Below are 12,500 nucleotides of genomic sequence, written 5' to 3' on the forward strand. Positions count from 1 at the left end.
TTACTGGCGTGCCTCAGGGCTCAGTGCTGGGGCCGCTTCTCTTCTCCTTCTACATGACATCACTAGGATCTGCCATTCAGAAACATGTTTTTTCCTACTGCTAAGCAGATGATACACAACTCTACCTCTCATTCCAGCCAGAAGATCAGACGGGAATTGCTTGCATCTCAGCCTGACAGACATTTCTTGCTGGATGAAGGACCATCACCTTCAACTCAACCTTGGGAAGTCAGAACTGCTCGTGGTCTCAGCCAACCCAACACTTCATCACAATTTCTCTATTTAGCTGGGTTTATCATCCATAACTCCATCCAGGACAGCCAGGAACCTTGGAGTTGTGATTGATGATCAGTTGAACTTCACAGACCACATTGCTAGAACTGCCCGGTCCTGCAGATTTGCTTTATACAACATCATGAGGATCAGGTCCTTCCAATCGGAGCTGCACAACTCCTTGTCCAAACTCTTGTTCTATCCAGAATGGACTATTGTAATGCTCTCTCCTTCCAGCATCAGTCAAACCTTTGGAACTGATCCAGATGCTGCAGCAAGAGTGTTTATCGAGCCGAAGAGAGCGTCACATCTCTCCTCACAAAATTGCACTGATTGCCTATCACAGCTTGAATCAAATTCAAGGCACTGATGTTTGCCTACAGAACATCCATTGGCTCTGCTCCCCTATACCTAAACTCATTACTCCAGATCCATGTGTCTCCAGAAGCCTGTGTTCTGCAAGTGAACCGTGTCTTGTGGCCTAAAGAGGCACAAAATCACTTTCACAGGCCTTCACCTGGACTGGAGGAATGACGAATGCCGAACTCAACCTGAGTCTTTAGCCATCTTCAAGAAACTGCTGAAGATGCATATTTTCCATCAACAATAGACCCATTAATACTAACACTAACTATTCTATTCTGTATATCTATTTTTATTTATTATATTGATACATGTACTGTGCATGTGAACTGTGCTACATGTATTGTGCTTCTTTACTTTAAAGGTTAGTGGATTCGTTCCCTCAAATAAATGTGATTTCATTCCCAAAACGTGTCTGTTGATGAGGAACCTACAGGAGCCATGCTGTCTGTCCACTCGCCATGGCCAACCTGAAGTCTCTTCACACTGTCAATGTCATCCAGAACCTTCACCAGCTCACCCACGGCAAACGTATTGACCTGCACAGAGACACAGAGACTCTGTTATAGCAACACACACTTCCTGAAATACCAATTAGTCAAAGTCGTCTGAGGCTTTAGCTAATCGCCACAATCTGACGCCATCATTCATCCGCCATAAGCAGAGAGAAATAGGCACAGCTGTCTATTTATGGCTTGCTTCTTGGAAAAAGCAGGCTTTGTGAAACAGACAGTCGCCGTATGAGCTTGAGCGTAGCTAAATATACACAGCAGTCTGCCTGGAACAAACACTTCACAGGTGAGGACAACAGACATGGCTTTTCCTCTGAGTACGTCTGGCTATTTGTGGGATCTTCTTGCCTTGGTCAGAGCTCCGGGGTGGAACGTCCAGCGGATGTTGTTACTATACTGGACTCGCACGTCTCCTCTGTCCGTTATTCTGTGCACAGACCCGATTCTGGAGATGTACTGCCAACACAAACACAACAGATATCCAATACAACAATTTTAAGTACAACATGCATGGTCTTGAAGGGGTCATGACATGAGAAATCAAATTTGACATACAAAGGGCGGTTTACACCTGGCCACTTCATGCGTGTTCTGTGATTGGATAGCTATCCGATCGTGAAAAAACCAGGTGTGAATGCCCTCCGAAACACATTCGAGACGGATTTAAATCCGATCGCTCAAACCACTTCAGGAGGAGGTCTGGCCCGCATTCCAGACGAAACTGGACAAGTGTAAATGCATCTGGTTGTTGAAATCAAGTAACCATTTCAATTTTATGTTTAAATAATATGTCACGTTATAGCCAGATATGACGGCGCTACTGCATCACCACAAATAAAAGTGAAAATAAGATGCAGATGCTTAACACACAATCATCTTCATTAAAAGAAAATAAAATAAACGATCTGAGCAGTGATGTTGCCGCTGTCTCCTATTGCGATCTTTGATTTTGAAATTAGCTGATAATCAATGAAATGCAGCTCATATCGGTCGCTTTCGGTGATGTGAACTCCATTAAATCATAGCGCGGGAAATGAAGATCGGATTTATATCCGTTTTGCGAAAACACATTTATGTGAGCAGGTGTACATGGAATAATTTTGATAGCAATCCGATCTGTAAGAATACATGAAGTGACCAGGTGTAAACAGGCCCCAAGAGGTCTTTGTACCATTAAAACATCCTGCTAGTTTCAGAGCTTAAAACATAATTATAAACAAAGCATTTATTTAATATGCTACAAAAACGACATGTATTCTCGGATAGCCTGAGCTTTCAGACTGACGGCAGAAGCTCTGGACTCGATCGCAGCTCTCATTGGCCAAGGACATCCCAAGAGGACGTTTGACTGACATGAAACCCAACCAACCAATCACAGTTCGTTTTGTTCCGCATCACGTTTAGGGGCGCGGAAATGTAAAGTTGATATCCCTACAATAACAGACTGGCGTGCATCTAATAAATAATTAATTCAAGAACGTTTACAGCAAAAATGGAGCCGCGAACTTCACATACTTTTGAGAATCCAGCGTTTAGTTGATTGTCACACAGTTGTAAACACAACGCCGTTTTTCTTTCACGAGGGGCTTTTTGTTTCCAAAATTGGTTTCCAAGCTGACTGTTACGCACGTGAACGTGATGCACGCGTCTCCCGGACATCCGGTAGAATTCAACCAATCAGATCACCACTTCGAAACTCCTGAAATGTTTCTAGAAAAGTGTGCCATATGCATCAGACGTTCAGCCAGAAGTCCGTGAGAGTCACGTCTGAGACTACCTGTGACGTCACACGGGCAAATAAATTTGCATATGCCCGCCTCCAGAGCAAGACATTGAGGAATAGTTATACATCATCACACCATAGGCCCCGCCCACTGGTGTTCAGTCGCTTAATGGTAGACATTTGCCAACACTAGATGTGAGCGGCGTGTCAAAAGCAAATAAAAGCCATTATAATTAGTGATGCTGTCTACACTGATACTGTTTGTCTGTGCTATTTGTAATTGGATTATTTGTTCTTATTTTATTTTGGAATGTTTACTTGTCTTTAATAATGTTTTAAATGTACATTAATTAGACTAATAGTTTTTGATATAACATCAAATTTGGAATATAGAATTGTGATGTATATACACACATTTGCTAAACAAAATAAACTAATGAGTATGATTCGTATTCTTTTGGTTTCTCTACCTAATAAATGTAAAAATGACAAATGCAATGAAAATACAGGTTTTGGTATCGGCAAGTAACAAAAATGAAAGTATCGTATTGGTCTAGTTCTGGGAAAGTGGTCTCGATGCATCCCTAGGAACAAGTGGATGGTTTATTTGAATGGCGTCACGTCGGAGGATCACATGTTTGTTGGGAGCATGTGACCGAGGGCCAGATGAAGCAGCGACTGATCTGACAGCAGCCGCGGCACAAACCGCAAGAGAAGGATTTCAGAATGCTTTGTCTATAAACTATGGTTTTATATGGATGATGTCCTTAACAACGAGTGGGCGTTTATACCGTTTCCTGTGTAGTGACGTTAGCCAATCATAACAGCCTTAAAACACACCATTTCAGACGGTCAAAATAATGTTTGTTTCCGCATTTATATTTGTTTGTTTGTTTTTTGTGCAAAAAACTTTATTAAAATTATAAGTGAACATCAAGGAACACAAAAATCAAATAAAACGATGTCATGACCCCTTTAAATACATTTTACTTACATTTTACATTTAGAAATGTCCAAAAAGTACAGTGTAATTATACAATTAAAGCAAATAATAAATACTTCCTATAGGGTTTATTGCATGTAACTATGCACAATTTATAGTAATTACTATAATAACTACATTTAACGTGTAACAAAGATACTGTAAAAAAAAGTGCTACTGGTTTTACTACAAAAAATGATATACTTACTATGAAATATTCGGTTACACTTTATATTAAGGTGACGTTACTGTGTAAATTAAACAAAAGTACTGCGTAATATCAATTCACAACATGTACTACTAAATGTATGTGTATGTTTTAGTGTTAGTTGCTTGTGTAATTATGCATAATTTACTGTTATTACTGTAGTAAGTACATGTAAGATGCTTAACTGACACTGTAAAATAAAATGCTAACTAATATTCCATAGTATTACAATAGTAATATATCACTGTCGTGGGGATAATAACAATAATATAAATCTATTATTCACATGTTTGTCTAAAAACACCAGTGTGAATGTGATGTAGACTGAGACACTACAGTATAGCACATCTACAAAGATGTGTGTGTCCAGCTACAAGTCAAGACTTGAATGACCAGACGCATGTTATTACCCAGCACTAAAACATTCAGGTCATTTACACTCAACATGTTTAACTTTCAGAATTTGCGGTATTTCTGAAATGATATTGATTGAAATAAAGCAAGGCTTGGTTTTGCCCATCAAGGCTGGACTGGCTTGTGAAATGTCTGCTGTGATATTACTGGTCAGTTATTGTTCCACACTCACTTGCATGGACTTGGTGACATCAACAGAAAATAAAGTATTTCAAATTTGACAAAAGTTAAAGTTATTCATAACTGATTTGAAGTAAAGTGCACTTATAAGTAAGAAAGCAGTGTTTTCACCTCTCCCATCTTGGGGTTCCAGCCTCCGTGTCCCTCCTGCATCTGCCGGAGGATATCCAGCTCGAGGAGACACTTCACCTTATCCCCCTGCTGGAACGAGTGTGTGTCCGCGCTGTCTTGTCTCTGCAGCTCCGCGTGCTCGCCTGCGCACACACACACACACACACACACTCTTAATATGTGGCCCTGATATATATACATTAGTCCGTGTCATGTGCAGACTCTGTAGGCTACAATATACTGTGATAAAACACTACTTTCTGTAATATCGCATCTAAATGTCCCTCTCACACACACACACACACACACACGGAACATAAGAAGACTCATCGGTTCTGAAATGGTTCACGGATTCGTGATCGGACTCTGACACTGTAATTTACATGTAGATAAATAAGTAAACGAGCGTTACCTAATTTGGGCAGGTGTTCCTTGTAGTAGAATCCTCCCTGGACGTCCGACACGTACTTCAGGTCCACCTTCCCCTTGTGACCCATCCGGTAGACGTTCGTGGTCCCGTTAGACCATGTGACACTCGCCACACTGCGACCCGACTCCTGATCCCAACCGCGGATATCCACAACCTTCCCAACCTTCCCCTCGCCTCCTGCTCACACACACACGCGCACGGACACACACACACACACACACACGGACACACACGGAGACATGCACAGACACACACACACACACACGGGGACACACACACGGACACACACACACACACACAGAGAGACATGCACAGACACACACACACGGACACACACGCACACAGAGAGACATGCACAGACACACACACACACGCACAGAGAGACACGCACACACACAGACACGGAAACGCGCACACAGACACAGATGCACACACACACACACACACACACACGCACAGAGAGACACGCGCACACACACAGACACGGAAACGCGCACACACACACACAGACACAAATGCACACACACACACACACACACACAGACAGACACGCACACAGACACAGACGCACACACACATACATAGATGCACACACACACAGATGCACACACACACACACACACAGATGCACACACACACAGATGCACACACACACACACACACACACACACACACACACACAAGCGGGAAAGGGCAGGAATCTCAGACCAGGATTGGGACAACATGAGTAAGAACAACACGTTTAAAAATCAACGTGTATGTGTGTGTGTGTGTGTCGTGTCTGAATGAATGAAGTGAGAACTGTGGGAGAAATGTCACAGTAAGGTCTAAATATCTAAATATTTAACAATATGCAGGATTCCTGTGGTTTTATATGCACAATTTTGAGATATCTAGTCATATTTTTTGTGCTGATCTACAGTAGTTATGGCATTTATATGGAACCTTGCTTCCGCAAACAGAATACATTTTTTTTGTGTGTAACTGCAGTTAATTAAGAGTTATGAGATTTCATATGAATACTTAACCTGAGCAAAGCCAGTATGTGACTTTTCACAATGAGAGGATGAACACATGAACAAGCATACCACAAGACAAACTCGAAACGCTACGCCAAATACACATCAATAACCTCACAAAACCTCTCAGGATTTACCCCAGAATCACAAGAGGAAATAATAAATCATATTTTGCACAAAGAAAATGGTCTATTTTGGTATTTTCATTTGTTTCCCCCTCATTTAAAAAGGCTCTATTAATACTACAATCACTTTATTTTATTTTTTTCACTTGTTTGTAAAAAAAAAAAAATAATCTTCATGGTCCCAAAAGTAGGCCTTGTGTTCTTTATCCTAAGAATAGGCTTTATTTCTACATAGAAACCGATTTCTTCTTTCTTCCTCTGTTGATTTTGGGGTGTAATATGAGCTGGAGCTTCATCTAATAACATCTAACACAGAAACTCCACAGATCATCAGTCTATCAGACGTCTAGTGTCCATCAACAGCACGGACATTTTGACTCATCCCCCAGTGCCGTGAACACACATGTTTCCAGCATTGATGATAACACAACATCAGCTCATTTCCTCAGCCGTCGGTTTCCTCATCACGGTTATTCGATCGAATCGCAATTATTTAAAGGTGCAGTGTGTAAGTTTTAACAGCATCTAGTGGTGAGGTTGTGAATTGCACCCAACAGAAGTTATGGTGGCCGACAGGAAGTGATGTCATCGTCTGAGACAGCAGAGAGTAGCCAGTTAAACAATGAGGTTTCTTTAGGAAGATAAATTAAGACATTAGGTTTACTTAATTATTCAGTAAAACTATGTTATTGTGAATATTATTGTCACTTGTTCATCGTTGTGTCCGTGTTTTATTCGCTTCTTATCATGAAGAACAACATACGAAATGCGTGTGTCCGCTCAGGGCCACCGTAGAAACATGTCGGTGTAAGGAGACCCGCGGTGTGTGTAGAGAGAAATGCTCAGTCTAAGCTAATAAATAACAGTTCATTATGTAAGGTCTTTATACACCCCTGAAAACATAGTTATGTGTATAATATTGCATTTCTGTCCACAGATCCTCCTTAATATTACACACTGCACCTTTAAAACGCATTTTGGCAAAAATATAAAAATATAAAGTTCATAAAGACAGTCAAAGGGCTTCCGTCATATGAAATTGTGGTTATGCATTAGAATAATCTGCATTTATTAAGCCCAGAACATTCCTCTCGGCCTCTGGGCGTTCACCAGTGTAAATGAGTCTCACCGTCCTGGTTCCCCCAGTCCCAGTCGGGTCCCCGGACCACCTTCACGCCCTGGAAGATTCCCTTCAGGATGATCCTGGACAGGTTCTGCCTCGGCGTCAGGCTCACTCTGAGGCGCAGAAGAGGAGAAGAAGAGGAGAAGAAGAGGAGAAGAGGAGGAGAAGAGGAGGAGAAGAGGAGGAGAAGAAGAGGAGAAGAGGAGGAGGAGAAGACGAGGAGAAGAGGAGGAGAAGAGGAGAAGAAGAGGAGAAGAGGAGGAGAAGAAGAGGAGGAGAAGAGGAGGAGAGGAGGAGAAGAAGAGGAGAAGAAGAGGAGGAGAAGATGAGAAGAAGAGGAGAAGATGAGAAGAGGAGGAGAGGAGGAGGAGGAGAGGAGAAGAAGAGGAGAAGAGGAGAAGAGGAGGAGAAGAGGAGGAGAAGAAGAGGAGAAGAAGAGGAGAAGAGGAGGAGAGAAGAGGAGAAGAAGAGGGGAAGAGGAGGAGAGGAGAAGAGGAGAAGAGGAGAAGAGGAGAAGAGAAGAAGAGGAGAAGAGAAGAGGAGGAGAAGAAGAGGAGGAGAAGAGAAGAGGAGAAGAGAGGAGAAGAGGAGGAGAAGAAGAGGAGGAGAGGAGAAGAGGAGAAGAGAAGAAGAGGAGGAGAAGAGAAGAGGAGGAGAAGAAGAGGAGGAGAAGAGAAGAGGAGAAGAGAGGAGAAGAGGAGGAGAGGAGAAGAAGAGGAGGAGAGGAGAAGAGGAGGAGAAGAAGAGGAGGAGAAGAAGAGGAGGAGAAGAGAAGAGGAGGAGAAGAGAAGAGGAGGAGAAGAGAAGAGGAGGAGAGGAGGAGAAGAGAAGAGGAGGAGAAGACGAGAAGAAGAGGAGAAGAGGAGAAGAGGAGAAGAGGAGAAGAGGAGAAGAAGAGGAGAAGAGGAGGAGAAGAGGAGAAGAAGAGGAGAAGAAGAGGAGAAGAGGAGGAGAAGAGAAGAGGAGGAGAAGAGGAGGAGAAGAGAAGAGGAGGAGAAGAGAAGAGGAGGAGAGGAGGAGAAGGGAAGAGGAGGAGAAGATGAGAAGAAGAGGAGAAGAGGAGAAGAGGAGAAGAGGAGAAGAGGAGAAGAAGAGGAGAAGAGGAGGAGAAGAGGAGAAGAAGAGGAGAAGAAGAGGAGAAGAAGAGGAGAAGAGGAGGAGAAGAGGAGGAGAAGAAGAGGAGGAGAGGAGGAGAAGAGAAGAGGAGGAGAATAGAAGAGGAGGAGAAGAGAAGAGGAGGAGAGGAGGAGAAGAGAAGAGGAGGAGAAGAGAAGAGGAGGAGAAGAGAAGAGGAGGAGAAGACGAGAAGAAGAGGAGAAGAGGAGAAGAAGAGGAGAAGAGGAGAAGAAGAGGAGAAGAAGAGGAGAAGAGAAGAAGAAGAGGAGAAGAAGAGGAGAAGAAGAGGAGAAGAGGAGGAGAAGAAGAGGAGGAGGAGAAGAAGAGGAGGAGAAGAGGAGAAGAGGAGGAGAAGAAGAGGAGAAGAAGAGGAGAAGAGGAGGAGAAGAAGAGGAGGAGGAGAAGAAGAGAAGAGGAGAAGAAGAGGAGAGAGAAGAAGAGGAGAAGAAGAGGAGAAGAGGAGGAGAAGAAGAGGAGGAGGAGAAGAAGAGGAGGAGAAGAAGAAGAGGAGAAGAAGAGGAGAAGAAGAGGAGAAGAGGAGGAGAAGAAGAGGAGGAGGAGAAGAAGAGGAGGAGAAGAGGAGGAGAAGAGAGAGAGAGAAGAGGAGGAGAAGAGGAGAGAGAAGAGGAGAGGAGAAGAGAGAAGAGGAGAGGAGGAGAAGAGGAGGAGAAGAGGAGAAGAAGAGGAGAGAAGGTCACCATCCACAGGAACATCATGTGTAAGCGAACAGCTGATGGTCCACATTGACTTCCTTAGGGTTTTTTAATACTATGTGAGCATCAACTTCTGTTACACACATTCTTCAGAATATCTTCTTTTGTGTTCAGCAGAAGAAAGAAACTCATACAGGTTTGGAACAACATGAGTAAATGATGACAGAATTTTCATTTTTGGGTGAAATATCCCTTTAATCGCAGTTAGATGTTTACATGACAAACCTCTTCCCGGCCGTTTACATGAACCTCTCATGATTGGATTATTTATATTATTGCATTATTGCATTATTTTCATGTCGCATTATTTTCATTATTGCATTATTGTCATGTTGCATTATTTTCATGTTGCATAATTTTCATGTCGCATTATTTTCTTGTTGCATTATTTTCATGTCGCATTATTTTCATCATTGCATTATTTTCATTATTGCATTATTTTCATTATTGCATTATTTTCATGTCGCATTATTGTCATGTTGCATTATTTTAATTATTGCATTATTTTAACTATTGAATTATTGTCATGTTGCATTATTTTCATGTTGCGCAATGTTGTCATCATGAATCATCCCAAAAGCACGATGCCTTGTTTAGCGCTGTTTATGAATCTGCACGTCAACATCTTCTGTGTTCGTCACATACACACTTTGATCAGTCGATGCCATTAAACTCTTTATTGCCAATTTCCAGAAAGTGATGATTGTGTTCTCTTGACGGATGCTAATACACACTGTTTTTTTAAATGAGTTTTAATTAACGAACATCATAATTAAACTCAAGGAAATAGTAAATCCATTTAAATTCAATGTACTGTAAAATTACTGAGGAAAAAACACCACTACTTTTATTTTTTAGAAATATGTATTTACATGGTTGAGGCTGGAAATTAATCAATGCAATTTTACTTTTATTGATTATAAAATGTTAAACACTGGTGGAATTTCCTAAAACAAAATAAAAATCGACACCCCTAATTCAAATATCTAATTTCTTTGTATCCTCCAGTGCTTTTGACAATACAAGCAGATAAAAAAGCAGTTGTAACATTGAGAAGAATCACATTTGGCTGAACTAAAGGAAGCGCTGGTGCTTGAGCACAGTGAACACACACCACAGTGAACACACACCACAGTGAACACACACCACAGTGAACACACACCAGTCAATCACTGTACTGTATGAAAACATTACACATTAGACTTTTACTGTGAGTCAATCCTGTTTCTCAGTTGTGAACGTGTGCTTGAGGACGTTTGGAAACACAAGTTAAAACACAGCGACTGACGGCACATACCTTATAGTAAAGACCTGATCTGATCGGGGAGCAAAGGAACTGCCTATTCCCATACTTCCACCATCCACGCTTCCTCCTCAACTGGAACTATTCCATCAAGCGTGCACTACCCTTGCTCTGGCTCGGCAGTTTCCCGTCTCATTCTCCAGGACTCGGTGTACTGAGCAGCGACTCGGAGTCTGTTCTCACACGCCGTCGCTCGCCATATGGCACCGCCTGAACCGCTCACGGCTTAAGCAGAATCAGACTAAATCTCTAAGTAGCCCGTGTCTCTTGTGTCTCAGGTGTGTGTGAGATCAAAGGTAAGACGGTGTGTGTGTGACGCTCTGCACGCAACAGACAGACAATACATGAACTTTAAACACCAAAACTGCATCTCGCTCTGCACACACATCTTAAAGGTTTCACAAGATGTAATATAGATCTCTGGCGTCCCCAGAATGTGTCTGTGAAATTTCAGCTCAAAAATAATACCTGATCATTTATTATAGCTTGTCAAATTTCACCCTCTTTGGGTGTGAGCAAAAAGCAAATTTTTTTTGTGTCCCTTTAAATGCAAATGAGCTGCAGCTCCGCCTCCGTTCAGAAGAGGGCGGAGCTTCAGAAACTCCAGCAATAACAGAACCGGCCGATCTCACTCATCCAGAATCCCAGAGTAACCAGCAGCGAGTGCAGCCTTACGGAGAGACTCAGGGAGAGTTTCTGGATGTTAGTGGAGACATTTGTGTAGTTGTTGTGGAGTTACACTGATCATCTCATCATCATGTTGAACTCTTACACAAGTGTCCACAGTTCCTGAGGAGTTTATAAGACAGCGCTGACATGTTCTGGTCAATAGTGTTCAGTGCTCGTCTGTGCTCGACCACAGAACAGTTTCATGCTTTGCTTTCCCGCTGTTCTCGCCACAAAATGTTCTCCATCCAAAGCGATCGAGTCATTGAGTGTGAGACAGCCGGCCGCCACTGTCAGCGAGCCGCCCTATTCAGACATCGAGAGCGCGCGCCGCGCTGATGTCTCCGTCTCAGTTTCAGTTTCTCGACCCCGCGCAGTGCGGCGATCAGAACCCGGAGAACATTCTGCCCCTAGCTATGCGTGCGAAAGCATGGGCAGCGATCCCGGCGTGTCAGAATGGGTGCTGAATGTTGTAAAGCAGGGCTATGCGCTGCAGTTCGCTCGCCGTCCCCCGCGCTTTCGAGCCCGGACCGTGACGAGCATGAACTCAGAAGTAGCACACCTACTTAACGCAGAAATAGCAAAACTGCTGTGCAAGGGGGCGATAGAGCCGGTACATCCCTCTATGAGCGAGTCAGGCTTTTACAGCCGTTATTTTCTCGTACCCAAGAAGGACGGAGCGCTCAGACCTATACTAGATCTGAGACGTTTGAACACCTCTCAAAATGCTCACGACCAGACAAATCCTCGCGCAGATTCACCCGAGGGACTGGTTTATTTCTCTCGATCTGAAAGACACGTACTTTCAGATCCACATCATACCCCGTCACAGGCCATTCTTGAGATTGGCCTTCGACGGTCAGGTATATCTGTACACCGTCCTGCCGTTCGCCTGTCTTTAGCACCCCGTACATTTACGAAGTGCATGGACGCGGCTCTCGCTCCCCGGAGGCGTCAGGGTGCGGATACTGACCGATTGGCTGATTTTAGCACAGTCGGAGATAGAACTCGTATCTCACAGAGCAGTGCTACACAGTCATCTGGAAAGCTTGGGTCTCACGGTCCACTGGACCAAGAGCTCACTGCTGCCCCGTCAGTCAAACTCTTTTCTGGGGATAGAGCTCGACTCGGTGGCGATGACGGCCCGCTTGTCGACACAGTGCGCGCTGTGTTCGGCATCTGGCCACGTTTTTCCAGAAGGGCAGCGTTGTTCCTCTGAAAACATTTCCTCTGAAAGCT

General features: G+C 43.3%; 1 protein-coding gene across 1 annotated transcript in view; it reads right to left on the bottom strand.

Annotated features, from left to right (window-relative positions):
* mib2 (MIB E3 ubiquitin protein ligase 2) overlaps positions 1-12,500 on the bottom strand; it is an 85,593-nt gene that overhangs the window by 30,786 nt on the left and 42,307 nt on the right. Inside the window, exons 5-10 of the mRNA XM_079637793.1 lie at positions 7,470-7,576; positions 5,179-5,373; positions 4,767-4,909; positions 1,497-1,604; positions 1,067-1,175; positions 685-754 (exon numbers count right to left, since the gene is read on the bottom strand). Coding sequence (XP_079493919.1) covers positions 685-754; positions 1,067-1,175; positions 1,497-1,604; positions 4,767-4,909; positions 5,179-5,373; positions 7,470-7,576 — 732 coding nt within the window. The remainder of the gene's footprint in view (positions 1-684; positions 755-1,066; positions 1,176-1,496; positions 1,605-4,766; positions 4,910-5,178; positions 5,374-7,469; positions 7,577-12,500) is intronic.

This window comes from Phoxinus phoxinus (assembly GCF_949152265.1).
Source record: "Phoxinus phoxinus genome assembly, chromosome: 15".
In the NCBI taxonomy this organism is placed as follows: domain Eukaryota; kingdom Metazoa; phylum Chordata; class Actinopteri; order Cypriniformes; family Leuciscidae; genus Phoxinus; species Phoxinus phoxinus.